The following is a 17692-nucleotide window of genomic DNA, read 5'->3' on the forward strand; positions in this document are numbered from 1 at the left end:
CCTCATAAAGTAATGGGATTTTTATTCTATGGTAATAACAGTTCAGGATGATTCTAGTCCTCTGATAAATAATGTATACAGAACTGTGTCCTGACCCTCCTCATCCTTTTGTATTGCAGTGATGTGCCTGCCCAGTATCTTTTAAAATTTATTTTATTATTTTCATTTTATTTTATGTGTATGAGTGTATTGCCTGCATATATGTAAGTGTACCCATGCCATGCAATGGCTGCGGAGATCAGAAGAGGGTGTTGGATCCCCTGGAACTGGAGTTACAGATGGGATGGCTGTTAGCCACCATGTGGGTGCTGTCACCCAGGTCCTCTGCAAGAGCAGCCAGTGCTCTTAACCACTGAGCCATCTCTCCAGCCCCCCACAAGTTTCTTTTAACTGACCTTATGCTTGGGCATGCTCTTTGCTTTGAGTGTGGGAATTGGCTCCAGCCTTCTTGAAAAGCACTGCCTTCATACTGTGCAGTTATGATGCTTCATTTTCTCAGGGCAGGAGGGAGAAGGCTGGGGGGGGGGAGAGGAAATTGGGTGTTTTGGAGGCAGCTGTTCTCCAACAGAGTCATGGGTAGCAGCAGGTAGGGTGTCTGCAGTCTTGGCCCCCAACAGTGCTTCCACAGGACCCTTACTTCCCACATAATAAACTCCTGCCTTCAGACGATGCCTTTCTTCACAATCCCACAATTTGGGTGTCCTGGGTTCCTGTTCATGGTCACAACCAGGTTGTTGTATCAACTCTGTAAGTCTAAAATGAGCACTAGTTTATGCCAGTGGCATGATGGGTACTCAGAGGAGTCCTGGTGCCAAAAGTCTCCTGGGGATGGGGTCCTGAAACCAGATTGCCTCTTAGGGTGTTAGGTGCTAAGACAGGAGTGAGCCCAGGACTGGGAGGTACAGAGTCACTGAGCTGGGCTTGGAAGGAGTCGTGGGGCAGGTCAAGGTCTTTTCAATGACAAGGTGGAAACCTTGAGAAAACAAGGTGTTTTTCTGGAGGATGGGCATGTGAGGGGCAGAGAAGATGGGTCACTTCAATCAAGGAAGCTGTGGAAAGCACACATGAGGCAAGAGAGAATGGCGTCTGTGGGACCTTTGAGCCAGTCTGAGATCCTGGAAATTGGGGTTCTGTCATGGACAAAGGAGAGCGAGGTTAGCGTGAGTAGGCAAAGGCAGATCACCAGGCCAAGTGGAAAGCTTCCTCATGCTTTAGGAACTTAGAAGCTTCAGGAACCTGCTCAGCAGATACCTGGCTATGCCTGGCTCCTGCCTTCTGTCACTCCATGTCCTGATCCCAAAGCTCTGTACAGAGCAATGAAGCCTGGGCTTCCTAGGGCTTTGGTCTTGGGGGGGTTCTGTTGTGAGTCCTCTCTGCTCTGCTGCTTTCATGGTGACCTTCTGGGAGGGTGGGGGAGTCTGTGTAATCATCTTTAGAGAGATTGGATCTAGCTTTCTCTTGTACTGAATCCCTGACCATCTGTGGTGTTAGGTAAGGATGGAAGCTTCGCAAGTGTGACTTTAAATAATACTTTAAAAATTGCTTTTCATCTTCTGTTACTCAGTTGCCTCCTTCAGAGCTGGAAAACAGCACAGAAGTGTGTGTGTGTGTGTGTGTGTGTGCGTGTGTGTGTGTGTATGTATGTGCAGGTGTGTGAATGTGTTGTAGGTGTGTGAGGGTGTGTGTGTATGTGTGTGCATATGTGTGAGGGTGTGTGTGTTTGTGTGTGTATGTGCAGATGTGTGAGTGTGTTGTAGGTGTGTGAGGGTGTGTGTGTATGTGTGTGCGTATGTGTGAGTGTGTTTATGTGTATGTGTGAGGGTGTGTGTGTGTGTGTGAGGGGGGTGTGAGGTGTGTGTGTGTGTGTGTTGTATGTGTGTTTTTGATGAATTAGGTTGATAATCATAGTAATGTCAGGCAAGGAACACTCTATGACAGGAAATGGGGCAGGTTTCCAAAGTGTGAGTCAACAGAGGCCTTAAGATATTCTAGATCCTGTGATAGAGGGCCTATTTAGGAGGTACTGGGATATTCAGGGTCATTTGAGGGCCTATTTAGGAGGTACTGGGTTATTCAGGGTCGTTTGAGGACCTAGTTAGGAGGTACTGGGATATTCAGGGTCATTTGAGGGCCTGTTTAGGAGGTACTGGGAGATTCAGGGTCATTTGAGGGCCTATTTAGGAGGTACTGGGAGATTCAGGGTCGTTTGAGGACCTATTTAGGAGGTACTGGGAGATTCAGCGTCATTTGAGGGCCTATTTAGGAGGTACTGGGAGATTCAGCGTCGTTTGAGGGCCTATTTAGGAGGTACTGGGATATTCAGGGTCGTTTGAGGGCCTATTTAAGAGGTACTGGGAGATTCAGCGTCATTTGAGGGCCTATTTAGGAGGTACTGGGAGATTCAGGGTCGTTTGAGGGCCTATTTAGGAGGTACTGGGAGATTCAGGGTTGTTTGAGGGCCTATTTAGGAGGTACTGGGATATTCAGAGTTGTTTGAGGGCCTATTTAGGAGGTACTGGGAGATTCAGGGTCGTTTGAGGGTCTATTTAGGAGGTACTGGGAGATTCAGGGTCGTTTGAGGGCCCATTTAGGAGGTACTGGGAGATTCAGCATCATTTGTCTAAGCTGTTGGAAGTCCCTCCATTGCTTTGCAAGCTGGTGAGCAAACTTCCAGGTGCCGGGTCATTTATTCTGCAATCAGAGCAAAGTTCAGTCTTAAAGTAGCATAAAGTAGCATATGCTTCGTGTGACCTTTTCTCCCATATGGAGACGTATAAAAGGTGAAGCCAAATGGTCTCTACACCTTGCTACTGTCAGCTCTCTACCACATCACTTTTGTCTGCTGCATGTGTGTGTATGTGTATGCATGTATATGCATGCGTGTGTATGTGTATATATGTATGTATATGCTGTACGTGTATGCATGTGTATGCCATATGTGTCTGTGTATGCATGTGTATGCCGTATGTATATGCATGTGTATGCATGTATATGCTATATGTGTATGTGTATGCTGTATGTGTATACATGTGTATGCCATATGTGTATGCATGTGTATGCGCATGTATATGCATGTATATACTGTTTATGTATGTGTGTACATGTGTATGCCATATGTGTATGCATGTGTATATGTATGCTGCATATGTATGCATGTGTATGCCATATGTGTATGTGTATGCATGTGTATGCCACATGTGTATGTATGTGCATGCCATTTGTGCATGCATTTGTATGTTGTATGTGTATGCATGTGTATGCGTATGCATATGTATGTTTATGCTGTATGAGTTTGCATGAGTATGCCATATGTGTATGTGTGTGCCATATGTGTATGTCTGCCATTGTTTGCCCAATCGATATATTTGGGAGTCATTTTATAAATTAACTTTATGACATATGTGACCTTAGAAATGGCTCCACAGCAGTCTATGAAGAAGACTATATGATATGGAGATTAGGAGGGGTGTGAGGTAGAAATCATGAAGTCTCTTAGACTGATGGATTCTACAGAGCGCAAGATAGAGTTATTGAAGGATTTTATTCAGGAGAAAAAACATGGTCACTCACATTCTAGTAATTCAGTATTCCCTCAATTGTATAGAGTTGGCTTCAAGTGTCTAAGACTTGATAGACCTTAACACCAGGCAGGGCAGTAGTGCAGGGAAGGGGTATTAGGACCTAGTCCATGCAGACCAGCTGAAGAGGAGACCCATCTAGAGATAACTAAAGGGCAAATGTGACAGAATATTCTTTTCCTTTACTTCGTACCTCACAGTTCATTCATGTCAGTGTGTCGTAGCCCAGTTGACACTCAGGTTTGGAATACTTCGTATCTATCCAGCAAAAGTAATAGGGATAGTTTGTATCTATTCAGCAAAAGTAGCATTGAAACACAATGAAGCCACTGGCTCTTGGTAAGCCCTCCCATCAGAAACAAGGCAGAAGATAGAGACAGGGACAAATTTGTGCTTCCTTGTGCAAAATGGATGACATTTTCAGAGTTAACTAAAACTGTCTTGTTAAATCCTGTAAGGGCAGAAATAGCCCTTGGCACTTCTAGCTTTACTGAAATAATCTCAAGTCTGACTCTCCCAGCATCCACTGAGTCCTGGGAAAAGTCTCTGTCGGATTCCCACCTGCACAGTGATGATTCACTGTGTCCACCCATGTCAATGACTCTAACGTTCATTGTCAATCAGACTTTGGTCACAATACTAAAATTACTGAGAAAACAACTTCAGGGGAAAAAAAGATTTATTTGGGCTCAGAGTTTCTGGGGTGTTAGTCTGTGGTCAGCTGGCTCTGTCACTCCTGAGCTGTGAGGAGGCAAAGCATCCTGGAAAAGCTATGTTGATCACCTCATGGTTACCCAGGAGGAGAAGCAGAGTGAGAGATGGAAGGCTCAGAGACAAGATGTGGCTCCAAGAACACCCGCCCCTCTGCCCCTTGCCCTTCCTCCATGTAAGCCCTACCTCCTAAAGTTTCCAGACCCTCCCAAAATAATGTCACCAGAGGGAGACCAAGTTCTTAGAACATAGCCCATGGAAGATATTTCATACTCAAATCAGAACAACCATGGAGAACTCATGGATGGGGACTCCAGTGTTTTGATGCAAATGCATGCCTGGCTTTCTTTAGAGGGGCTTGTGTTCAGGGTATGATCACAATCCCTCTTTCACAGCAGAGAGCTAGAATCTGAATGGGCCAAATTAACTACTGATGACTTCATATTTTGCTTGGACCTTTGGTCTTGGCAGAGAAGCCACAGATAGCTTTCTTCTGTGGTTCTTTTGCCACAAACACACAAAGTTCTTCTCCTGACAGTCCCTCCCTCCTTCCAAAAAATCCTCTTCTAGCTGACGAGATCCATGTTGCACAGAACAGAGAAGGTCCAGCAAGGGTTAATCTTACATAGAATACTTTTTTTGCACACAGCTTTCAGATGATTGCCTCATTGTGCAGATTAACTTAGAAGGCAAGTTTCAGACAAGAGAGCTGGGATAATGCTGATGTCATACAGACAATCAGATTTCTGCCCAGAACATGGCTGTTTCAGCAACAGTGATTAAGTGTTCTGCACACAGCGAGAGCTCCCTTAAGCACCATTAATATTGTGGTGACAATCAGTTAGAGATTAATAATCACCACATTTAGACCATTTTCCCAAAGCACAAAGAGACTCAAAGACCTCAATAGATTTAATATCCAGAAAGGACTCCACACGGTTATTGATAGCACACTGCTTCTAAGGCCTCAAGGAATTGGGAGTGTGCAAGTGAGTCAGTTAATTAGGTGTTGAATTCTCCCCTGAGAGGATGAATGTACACACCTCCCCTCTCTTTGCCCCTCTTCTTCATCTGCTTCCTCTTTTGTATCAACTCCTGTCTTAGAAGCTTGCAAAATGGAGGCAGGGGAAGAGGCTACCCTGCTAAAACTTTGCCAAAGACACTTTAATCATCAGTGAAATGGCTGGAGGCAAGAGCCTAGAAGGGAAGTCATTTTGTATTCCAGGTGGGTACAAAGGCTTGATTTAAGGAAAAGGTGAGAATCAAACCAGTTTTCGAGGAGTGGAAACTACATGGATTGTTCTAGTTTGCTTTCAGTTGAGGTGACAAAATACTTTGACCAATACCAACTTGGGGAAGAAAGGGTTTATTTGACTTACATCACTCTTGGGTCACAGTTCATCTGGGAGCCCAAGGTAGGAACTCAGGGCAGGAACCTGGATGCAGGAGCTGGAGCACAGGCCATGGAAGAACACTGCTTACTGGCTTGCTCCCCTGGCCCATGCTTCACCTGATTTATTAAACAATACAAGACCACCTGCCGAGGGGTGGCACCATCCACAGTGGGCTACATCCTCCCACATCACTTAACAATCAAGAAAATGTCCCACAGACATGGCCACAGGCCAGTCCAATGGAGGCAATTCCCCAGTTGAGGCTCCCCCAGGCCAGGTGTGTCAAGTTGACAATTAAAGCTCTCCAGCACATGGATAAATGGAAACATTACCTTATTCAGTAAGAGCTCCAGTAGAACTATCATCAGTAGGTTTGCCTGTGATGAGCGTTTCAAGAGTTTGTATGACAGAGTTGTGATAGGAGAGCAGGGACTTTGTAGGGTATTGGGGAAGGATGGAGGGTAGGTGTTGGATATCACGCATTGGTCAAGCCTTTGGGGACAGCAAGTGTCCTGTGGCCAGCATTCAGGAGCTATCTCCCAATGGAGGTGAACAGGATACTTAATGGAATAGGGATAAGAAGAGCCAGTTACTCAGTACACATTCATAGAGGCACTATTGTGTGCTGGAGATCTGCTGCTCCTGGGATGTGGACAGACAAGGTCACTCCTGAACTTCAAATGTAGTAAGTTCTGGATGCTGCATTAACTAGAAAGAGAACTCAGCCCTGGCTGTGGTGAGATGTAGCCTGCCTACCTTAGCCAAGTGAGAGGATCTGACATCACTGGGGTCATTCCTGAGTGAATCCATCCTAGAAGAGATTCTTTTTATAAAAATACTTATTTTTTTATTTTTTATGTGTATGAGTGTATGGCCTGCATGCGAGTGCACCTGTGTTGTGCAATGCCTGCAGAAGTCAGAAGAGAGTGTCAAATTCCCCTAGAACTGGAGTTACAGACACCATGTGGGGGCTGAGAATCTAACCTGGGTCTTCTGCAAGAGTAGCCAGTGCTCTTAACCACTGAGCCATCTCTCTAGCTCCATAGATTCTTAATAGAGATTTCTGAGCAAGATCTGATCCTGAAGGAATAATTAAACAAATCCAGTATCTGAGACATTCTGTAAAGTAGACTGGTTTTATACAATATTACATTTTCTTGAAAAAAAAGAAAACAAGAGTGGAAACATTTCCCATAGTTTGAAAGAGGCTATTTAATCTCAGCACTCGGGAGGCAGAGTCAGGTGGATCTCTGTGAGTTCGAGGCCAGCCTGGTCTACATAGCGAGTTCTAGGACAGCTGGAGCTATAGGGAGACTCTGTCTCAAAAAGCCCCCCCCCAAAGGAGACACAGAAATTAGTGAACTATATAGTTCTAGGCCTCTTTTTTGGTAAATGCAGTTTGACCACAGCATACCGACTCCATTCATCCTATTGCATGTGGCCTGCAGCTGCCTTACAATGGTAGGAGTTGACCCTGAAAGTGTACGTCCTACAAAACCCCAAACATTTACTAACTATCCCTATGCAGTAAGTTCCTTCCCCTCTGGATTAAAGCCACATCATAGTCATATGCAAAAGATGAACCTTGATTAGTTCCTGGACCTGGGAAAATAATGGAAACATTGTTCAACACAATTTCAGGGCAACTGGAGATATTTAAATAAGGGCTGCATGCTAGATTACGCTGCTGAATTCATGTTAATTTTCTTAGATATGACCTTGTCCTTGTAATTACATCACGTGGCGCCCTTCTTAGGAGCTGAATGCTGAAATGATTAGATGTTGTTTTGTGATGTCTACAACTTAGGTGCTAAGGGCTCAGTCAAAAAAATAGAAACATAAACGAAAGAAGAAAAGCATCAGAAAGAATGAGAAAAAGTGTAGCGATAAAGGAGATGTGGGAAAAATGTCAATACTTTGTAGATGGAGGGCATGTAAGTGTTAATTACACTGTTGTTTCCATTTCTCTGTAGATTTGAAGTCCCCCCCCCAAAAAAAAATCAAACTTAATTTTTAAACAAAGTTTGACGGAGTTACTTCAAGGCCCAGCTGTAATTTTCCTTCAGGCTCCTTTGAGACCTTCATTCCTGACCAATTTACATCACCTTCTGGAGTCATATTCCCTTTTGGTGATGACAACTTGCTTCTCCCCAATAGGGGGCGCTGTGACACCACCAGGCAGCTCCTAAAGCGGTTACCCCATGTAACCTGGAGACTTTGCTTCTTGTCTCTCTTGCACAGTAATTCTATCAAGCTGGTGAATCTGCTCTCCATATTTATCAGCACGTGGCTGACTGCGGCTGGGTTCATCCACTTGGTAAGTATGTGAAGACTCAGCAGTTCTGGCTGGCTGGGAACACGCCCCCTGCGGGGTCACTTTATTACCTGAAATTTCTCTCGCGGTGAGAAAACAGCTTAGTTGTAGACACAGGAAAGGGGAACAAACCACACAATTATCTGAATTTCAACCCTTTACCCCCAAACTAGTTTGGAATGGTGAGAAATATTCGCATTGTTAACCTCATTTGCCAGCTTTACCTGTATTGCTTGTGGAGACAGGGCTGTCGATTTTTCACACTGTGTGCAATAATCCAACATCGCCACAAGATGGCAGTGCCTCCACAGCAAACGCCCAGAGGAAGTCTGGTGAGAAGGTTCAAAGTTTGTAAACAACAAATGCAGATCCCTGGATGTGTCCCCACTTCCCTCTCACAAAAAGCTGCCTTTGATTCTTCTGCCTGATGACTTGTCAAGTTATTTCGTACCTCAAAAACGTTAATTCTTTTATACTAATGACTCTTTGAAAGCCTTCTATTATTAAGTCAAATTCTTCACACCTCCTCAAGGCAGATGGTTCTCCCCTGCTTCCAGAGAAGATACTTAACTATTAAAAGTACATTTCATACAGCCATAGACTGTTAGAACTGGAAGCAGCCCCATTAAACTATGAAACCGAATAAAGATGATCTTTTCTCTCCATTAGCCGCTACCCCAGATTGGGCGTGGGGGGTGAGGATGCGTTATCCAACTCTTTCAAAAACTATTTATTATTTAATTATGTGTATGCCTGTGTGCCTATGTAGGGATATCTGCACATATGTACAGGTGTGTGAAGGAGCCTGCAGAGGCCAGAAAAGGGTGTTGGATGCCCTGGAACTAGATTTACACGTGGTTGAGAGTTGCCCAATGTGAGTGCTCAGGATTTCTTCAAAGAAGAAAGTTCAGTTCTGGTGCTTAACGACTGAACCGTTTCTCCAGCCCCTACCCAACTCTTTATTCTTGTGGGATTCTGGACCAAATTCACCCTTCATCATCCTAAGTTTTTACTGGAACCAAGTGACAAGGGCAATCTGCAAGTCTGGGCTCAGGTTCCCCAAATCCTGCCACCACATTCACTCCCTGACCCCTGCTGAGTCCCAGTGCCATGTTCAGAGCCCAGTAGCCGCGCAGAATCAAGAACTGTAAGGGCCCAAGCTGATACTATGGACTCTATGACCCTTTACTGAAAAGGTTTGCAGGCCAGTGGTCTAACACTCTATAAATGCAAGCTGTTCCTAGAGGCTCACTCTTCTGGCTCCAGGGCAAGCTCCTAAGCCTGAAGTGCAGAACTGCTTGTTGTCAGTCTGCAAAGAAGGCCGAGAGGCATCAGAAGTAGAGATGTTGTTTAGGGTTCAGGCAGAAGACCTGGTGTTAGGCCTAGTGGCATCTCCTTGGCCAAAATGATGAAAGGAGTTACCCTCTGGGGAGGGTTTATGATTTCAGTAGGAATGCCCAGGAGGGAAGAGTTCTTTGGCTCCGTCCTTAAAGGGAGCACTCTAAATGGAGCCAGAGGCAACATGCTATTTAACTGGCACTAGAACTTCAGCAAGGAGAAGGAAAGCAGATCAGGGATGGCTCTCTTCATCCCTGTTCTTTTCCTCTTTGCGCCAGCCAGTCACAGGGAATTTCCTGTTACAGTTGTCTCCTCTTCTCTGGTACCTGCTGGGGGTGTTTGAGGCATCAGGCCTCAAAATCCACCACCAGCTATCCTGTACTGAGAGTAAGTTGTGTATACTGTGTATGGGTGTCTGATGGCTTCCTTTTTATCCCCTTCTCCCCTTGCTGCAGGTGGAGAATTCAGGGGACCCATGGGAAAATTTCCAAAACAACCAAGCTCTTACATACTGGGAATGTGTCTACTTACTCATGGTCACAATGTCCACTGTTGGTTATGGGGATGTTTATGCAAAAACCACCCTTGGACGCCTCTTCATGGTCTTCTTCATCCTCGGGGGACTGGTAAAAAAAAACCCTCTTATGTCCATTTTTATAGTTATTAATATTTGCTATTGACCACTTCCTGAGGCTTTGCATTTTTACACTGTATTTCTGCATGGGAAGCAAGTGATTGATTCCCTTATGCTACAGTCAGACCAAGGGTGACCTGGTCCGATACTTTAGTGTTTTGTTTGTTTGTACTGTCCTCAATGGGGACAGCCATGTAGCCAGGAGCAAACTTAACTGTTTGAAAAAGGGGTGCCATTAGTAAATGAGAGTGCCTGTCCTTTAGTAATGGAACTGAACATCTGGTAGGCTACTAGGACAGTTGGCTGCCACTAACCCTGGTAGATGCTGTTCAAACTCTGTAGACAGTACGGTTTCAAGAGTTCCCCCTCCCCCTTATGTCCCTCCCCAAACTTCCAGCAAACTCTGTGGCTGGGGTCCACCCTGAGGAGAAGGGTCTGCCTCATCTAGGAAACATTGCTATGATCAGAGCTTGGTTATGTTAACAGCGTGCTCCATTCCTCAGCATCGCATGCGATGACTTCCCTCCCCTCAGTTTGCTTCACTGGTCCATGTAGCTCTATAGGTAGCAGTAAACTATCCCTTATGATATAATTCTGAGGAATTTCTAGGGAGCACGTTGACAGTTCTGTATTTTTTCTGGTAAAGCAGTTCATAATTTTAAGTTTAATTTTTACGGGGTATGAGGTAAGTGATTAAAATCCTTGTCCACATGCAGCTATCATGTATGTGCACTGCACACACATTTCTATGAAGCAATGCATACATATCTCTCTGTTTTGTATGCATAGGACATATACATTTTAAAAATGTATGTAAATGTGTGTGTAGATGGACATTGCAGCATTCCTGCAGCTCTGATGAGGGCCCCGTAGGTGAGGAGATTTGATGAGCCAGTCACAGGACAATGTTTGTTGGACAAAACATGGCAGTTTTGTGTTTCTCCTCTGCTCTCCTTTCCTCTTGTATAATTTCTGATATGACCTTTTATGCTTCTTAGTAATTTTTGCATGGAGAAATTTATTTTTAATATTCTTTTAGTGGTGTCTTTAGACATTCATAAAGATATTAATGAATTTTCCTTTGAATGTTAATTGGAAGGAAAGGTCTTTTCTTAGAGAAATGTATGCATGTGTGTGCGTGTGTGTGTGTGTGCGTGCGTATGTGTGCGTGCGTGTGTATGCGTGCATGTGTGCATGTGTGCACGCGTATGTGTGCGTGTGTGCGTGTGTGTGTAATTTCACTAGCATACAGCCCTTTTAACAACTTCCAGGAGGAAGAGCTAGATGTCAGCTGATTTTTTTCCCGTCTCCTTTGTGTTTTACTCAACTGTGATGTTTTTCATATTTGTTTACTTCTAATTGTCTAGGTTGGCTCACATTTGTTCCATTCTGTGTATTTTCAGGAACTTGCCCTCTTGGCCTGTTGTTTTTCTGTGTAATCCAATACATTAATACATAACCTCCATGGGTCTAATCCTTTTGTGTTTCCAGACCTTAGTATCCCCCTTATGAAAAGGTCACCCCTTTCTCTGGCCTGTCTTCTTAGTCTCTCTTCTGTCTCCCCTCTTCTCCTTAGGCCATGTTTGCCAGCTACGTCCCTGAAATCATAGAGTTAATAGGAAACCGCAAGAAATACGGGGGCTCCTATAGTGCGGTTAGTGGAAGAAAGTAAGTACGCCAAGAGGTTTTGCTGCGTCCGCTGCGGTAGAATCCTCTCTGCATGCCATTTTTGTTTTGGTTCTTGTTTCTTTGTCTCATGCATGTAGGCAATGTTTGCCCGCTACGTACCCGAAATTGCTGCTCTCATCCTGAATCGGAATAAATTCGGCGGGACTTTTAACAAACATGGAGGCAGAAAGTAAGTCAGTTGTACCAGAGGAGATGTGGTTGAGTGATGCAGAGTCCCTGGGGTGGTGGCACTAAGTCCTGCCTCTCCCTCAGTCCTACCCAGTTCTTTGAGGAGGGGAAAGCCCACATTCTGCAGGGGGCATGATGTCAGAGCACAGGAGATGTTTCGACCACCTTCCTAGGTCTTGCCACCATTTGCAATTTCCAAGAAACAACAGTGAATTTACTTAGAGAGGTCCATGTATACGTGGGGCTTACTTTCTATTCTTGTCCCTAACATCCAAACTAAGCTCATGTTTTTTTCACTGAACTGGCAATGTGATCAAATTCTGGTCTGTCCTGCTGTGGAGTTTGTACAAGCACTAAGTGGGCTAGAGTGGCAACAGAGAACAGGACCTGCAACATTCTGCTTACCGCAAAGGCCCAGGGCCACCCGGAGACCAGGTGTCTTCTGAGATAGGAGGTCCTGATCTTATCCTTACCCTTAGAGGGTCTCGTGGCACAGGGAAATTCCTCCTGGGCAGAATGTATTACCTGTAAGGTGTCATGTACTACAGGCAATTCCTGAACATCCCTGCTTCGTTCATTCCCAAACAGGAATGCTTTCTTCTTGGGAACTATTTCGGTTTGTGCTCAGGTCACTTTATCAACATCAACACCAAGGCATGAGTCCAATAGTGACTGCACGTTTTACTCCTGTGCTAATGTCAAGACCTTACCGTCTTGATCCTCTGCGGGATAGCCATCTCAATAGAAGAATGTTGGTGTGAGGTTGGGCTGACAGCAACCATCTTTCATTTATTTGCTTTGAAAGCTTTCCGGAGGCGTTCAACTTCGTTCTTATTTCCGGCTATAACACACACAGGGTAAAATGTTCACATTTTGTGCCCACCTTAGGAAATTTGGACCTATGAACACACCAGATATATTGTCTACATATCTGTATTGAAATGTGGAAAACTGTCCCATTCATGCCCCTTCCTGGGCATGGAGCTTCATGTCATAGAACTCTTATCTTCTTTTCCTTCTTACCATCAAATTATTAGCATATTTTGATTTCTAAGAAAACAAGAACCTTGCTGGTAGAGCTGCCTCTCCCTCCGTGGCTCCATGCCTTCTCCTCCCACCTGGACAGTTGGCCCTGCTAGATGGAGCCAAGTCCCTCAATGGTAACTGAATCCAACACATTCTGAGCTCAGGTGTCCAGTTCTCTGTTCAGAAAATGAGGAGGTGGGGAAAGGGCTCATTCCCTTGAACTACCCACAGGATACCAGTTTCCTTTCAGAGGCACAAAGGACAGAGGGCAGGAAGAGGCCAGTTGGCGTCTCTTCAGTGAGGCAGCCATCTCCATCTTCCTCTAAGAGGCCCCTCCCCTTCCTATTATCTTAACAGCCCTGGATGAGGTTAGAACCAAGCTGTTCTGATTTCTGGACCAGAAAGGCCAAATAAGTTCAGAGACACCCCTCAATTGTTTATCTCAGGCCAAGAGAAAAACAGCTTCCCAATTCTGTTTGCCTTTGAGATGTGGACAGGTCACCATAAAGCGGGAGGCATCCTGAGAGTCCTGGCTCTTGTGACAGCTGTCACAGTCCACCGGTCCTTCCTAGCATCTCTTTATCCCTGTCTCCAATGAAGTCAATAAAATCAATTGCTTTGAAGCCTAAGTTGAAAATATCTCTTGACTCTCTTTCCAGGTGGAATTTTTTTTCCCCCAGAACACTAGTTCTTGGTCCAGTGTGGGTGGGCCATTGGCTGACAGCTTTGTTGACGGGTGGCGGGAATGAGGCCCTGAGACCAGCACTCAGTGGCATGCCGTGGTCTGATCTGGTCAGATTTAAAGCCTGGCATTTCCACCCAAACCCCTACCTGCTAATGACTTCAGCTGAAAGACTTCCCCCAGTTTCATTCTGGCTCTGTAATCTTTGATCACCACTTTTAGCCTGGTTTCTCTCTCCCCATTGCTCTCTGGTTTTTTCTTGTCTGTTTATGAAAATGCACTTTGCTTTTAATATCCTCTTTTCGGTCTCCAATGTCCCAGGACCCTACGGAGACAGAGTATCTCCTGTCACGAACACCAGGACTGTTCCCTTTACTTTACGCATTGTTTCCTGGTTCAAAAGCTAATTACCAAGTAGTTTAAAGGAGCCCTTGGTCACTTAGATCTTTCATCAGAAAATATAAGCTTGGGAAAGGAACAGTAATAAAGGGCCATTAGCACCCTTTGTTTGATGTTGTTTTTCCAGTCAGTAGAACAAGATTGATGAAATGTTATGTTTGGCCAAAATTTGAGTTTTCATTTGGAATTCAGTGTTGAGAGAATGGGCTGTCAGAATCAATAAGTTTCCTTTCGCTTGGGATATGTGCATGTGGTAGTAATTAGCAATATAAGGTCTTTAGTTGAGCAACGAGGCATGGATTCTGGCAGCAAACATAATGAGAAACTACAGTTGTTCTATTTCTAACGTCAGAAAGTTTCCAGATAAAATTAAATGCATTTGCAAAAGGAAAGCAGCTAAACTTTGTTGAAAGATAGAGTTCAGTCTCTTAAAATAGCATGCAGTGCTTGAGTTTTTGTGTATGCAAAAATGCACATGCTATCCCATCTACACATCTACGAACTTTCCAAAGTCCATTCTTGCTGCTCCCCAGGACTGAATCCAGTGAATGTCTAGAAAACAATTCAAACATACACATAGTTAACATTTTGTTTATATGTTTATATTTTATTCAGAAGTAACCTCCCTTAGCAATCCATTAACTTGTCAGAAAATCAAAGGTAACTTATGACGCAAAATTGCAGGGACACAAAACTTTGAAATTCATAGATTATTTAAAGTTAAATATAAATAAAACAGAGAAACTTAGGGCTTGGGTTGTACAACAGCCACATTCCAGATTCCGTAGAATATGGACATTTCGTTGGCACTTCATTTTGAGTTTTAATCAATTTGGCGCAATGTAAATACTTCCTATGGCATTCACAAAGCATCCTCACCATTTATACAGAATCTAGAGCCTAGAGAGACTTACCCCCATCTTTCTATCAGTCATTCCTTCCCACAGGACATCCATCCCCAGCAGTAGGTGTGGCTACCCATTACTTGTTTGTGCTAGCTTTTGTCCAGTGTGTCTTAAGTGGGAATCCTAAAACATAGAGAGTGGGCTGTTAACAAGCAAGGGTTCAATAAGTGACTGAAGCAGGCCATTTCCCCAAGCTGGGGATGTTAGGAACACTTAGTCTGTTGAGCTGACACCCTATATCTTATGCGGAAGAGTAGTCCTCCTGCAGGCCGGCCTGCCTCCTAAGGCCTTTTGCCTCTGCCTCCTTCCTTTCATGTAAAATGAAAGCTGCTCAGAGGTGGTGGAGGCATAGGGGACACAGACTCTCCCATGGCCCTGGGATCCCCAGCTCACTCCCTCTCCTCCCACAGCCCCTTGCAGTTTCCCCCAGAGGTTTCGTCTCTGAGTGTGATTCATTCCACTCCTGGTTAGTTTATGAGAACTGACAAGATCATGGTCCAAGGTCACATGGCCAAGGGCCATGGAAAATAATTGGCCACAGAGAGGAATCCATCAGCTGTAACCCCCTGGATAGAGACAGCCCAGCTGGGGAGCCATCAAGACCCTGTGTTTCCCATGACAGGGCTTCAGTGGCCCCAAATTGAGACAGCCCTAGTCCAGGTGTTTGGGACTGAGAGAACTGAATGGGTTTATAGTGTACCACTGATTGCTGGTTGGCAAATACTGAGAGGACATGTAGAAAGGAATAAATAATAAAAGACAAGAAGTAGACAAAGGGCAACAGGAGACTGAATGCAGTTAACATGGGGAAGTCTCTATAGTCACATCCCCGTTCTATTTTGGGGAGTGGTTATAAACCCGTCTCTTGCTCCAGTTTAAGAAAGCCATGTGTAAGGCATATGCAGACACTACACCATTTTATCTAAGGCTGACTTTGGTATCCAGAGAGTGCTGGAACCAATCCCCCAAGGATGCTGAGGGATGGCTATATTTTCCTCATACTTTCTACCTTGCCTGAGCAGTGCTCTATGCCCGATAAGCTCAGGGCCTTAGGCATCTCTTCCTTCTTTCTTATGATGGGTCTTTATTTGGCTCTTTCCTTTTATGTGAAATAGGCTGCTCTTCTCATTTGTGTGCTTTCCCCCTTTCTGAGACCAGGTTCTGTTTCTTTCTGACTACTATCTGGGATCAGTATTCCCCCCATGTTCTCCGCCACCCTCAGGTTTTACCCACAGTGGTTACAGACCCTTTTTAAAAAAAAAAAAAAAACAAAAAAAAAAATAAGGATTTAGGTTGAAATAGATCTGTCTCCTCTAGTTGGGCAGACATGGAGTCCAACCTAATTATAAGCCGTATTATCTGGAAGAAAGATAGTTTTTGGTAGACTGTGAGGAATCTCTGTCTCTAATTATGTTATACTTCTGGACATAAAAATAAAAAATATCTACCTAATCCATTGTTGCCTTCTTGGGGTTCCTTGGAAGTTCTCTTAGTCCAACTGCCATGTCAGTATCAATTTAAACCTCCCTTCGTTCCCAGAGGTGATAGCATCTTCCTGAAGTCTCTCTGTCATGGCTCTTCTTTCTGAGAAGACCTGCTCTCCAGCACTAGGAAATGGGATTTGGGTGGATTCATGTAGTGCTAACTTGGCTTGGTACTGAGGGCCTGCTTTCCCTTCCTGTTTACGTGTCATAGCATCTTCCTGAAGTCTCTCTGTCATGGCTCTTCTTTCTGAGAAGACTTGCTCTCCAGCACTAGGAAATGGGATTTGGGTGGATTCATGTGGTGCTAACTTGGCTTGGTACTGAGGGCCTGCTTTCCCTTCCTGTTTACGTGTATTTAGGCTAACACTCTCGCTTCTCCGAGGGCTAAGAGGGGTGGACTGCTTGTGTGAGGGATGTTTCCTATAAGATGTCATTTATGGTTTCTCTATCTCAGACACAGCTCAGGTTGAAATGTGACCTACGTTTTGTAGTTTTGTATTTTATACAATCTTTGATCCCTTGTCAAAGAAGCCATTCAGTGCTCTCCTCTGTAGCCCACGTGACTGCCTGGCAATGTCTTCAGATGCTTAGATTTTAAAAGCCATAAATTAGCAAATCATCAACATATCACCAGAAAGGATCATCTGGTAGCGATTCTAGTCAGAAGGAAACATGGGCCCCAATAACTGATCTTCACAAAGATATGAAGAATTGTAGACAGACAGATATAGTAAATAGGAAGACAGATAGATAATTCAAGCTGACAGACCATCTTGGATTGATTAGGCATTCTGCTTTGATTAGCATTAAACTTTTTGGGAAAGGGGGAAAAATGAGATTGCCCTAATACTTTGGAAAAATGACCCTTGACGACTTCTGAAATTTGGTATTGAGCGGCAGATACCAAAAGCACTCGTCATTAAATGTTGTATCATAGACTGTAATGTGCTAGGTATTCCTTTGCAATGGCAGGGATCTTGATGGGTGCGTATGTGGCCACGTCTTTCTCGGCATCTGCTTCGGATTCTTCTAATCCACATCTTCAGTCCCTTTCAAACTCGAAATGCTATGGGAAGAGACTTGGATGCATATTAAATCAATTTCCAGATAATGCTGATGAAATGGGGCTCGCCCCCCGCCCCACGTCCCGGCTGTCTGTCTTCCCTTCCACACACCTATCAAAATGTTCCTGCTATTGTTCTGGAAACAAGAATAGAAATGTAGGTGGGAGATGAACTGTGTACTTTCAAAAAAAAAAAAAAGTCATGTTCAAGCCTAGACTTCAGCTTTCAAATATTCTTGCTTCCATTAAAAAAGGAATTCTGATTATGACTTTTCTAATTATAATTCCTGAAGATTCTTTCTTCTCA

General features: G+C 44.3%; 1 protein-coding gene across 22 annotated transcripts in view; it reads left to right on the forward strand.

The window, feature by feature from the left end:
* The window catches only part of Kcnma1 (potassium calcium-activated channel subfamily M alpha 1), a 788086-nt gene that overhangs the window by 546667 nt on the left and 223727 nt on the right, over positions 1-17692 (forward strand). For all 22 annotated transcript variants that reach the window (XM_008849872.2, XM_008849855.2, XM_029554470.1 and 19 more), the window contains exons 7-9: positions 7925-8000; positions 9791-9961; positions 11546-11637. In XM_008849872.2, coding sequence (XP_008848094.1) covers positions 7925-8000; positions 9791-9961; positions 11546-11637 — 339 coding nt within the window. The remainder of the gene's footprint in view (positions 1-7924; positions 8001-9790; positions 9962-11545; positions 11638-17692) is intronic.

This window comes from Nannospalax galili, unplaced genomic scaffold (assembly GCF_000622305.1).
Source record: "Nannospalax galili isolate Female #2095 unplaced genomic scaffold, S.galili_v1.0 scaffold83, whole genome shotgun sequence".
NCBI classification, from domain to species: Eukaryota; Metazoa; Chordata; class Mammalia; order Rodentia; family Spalacidae; genus Nannospalax; species Nannospalax galili.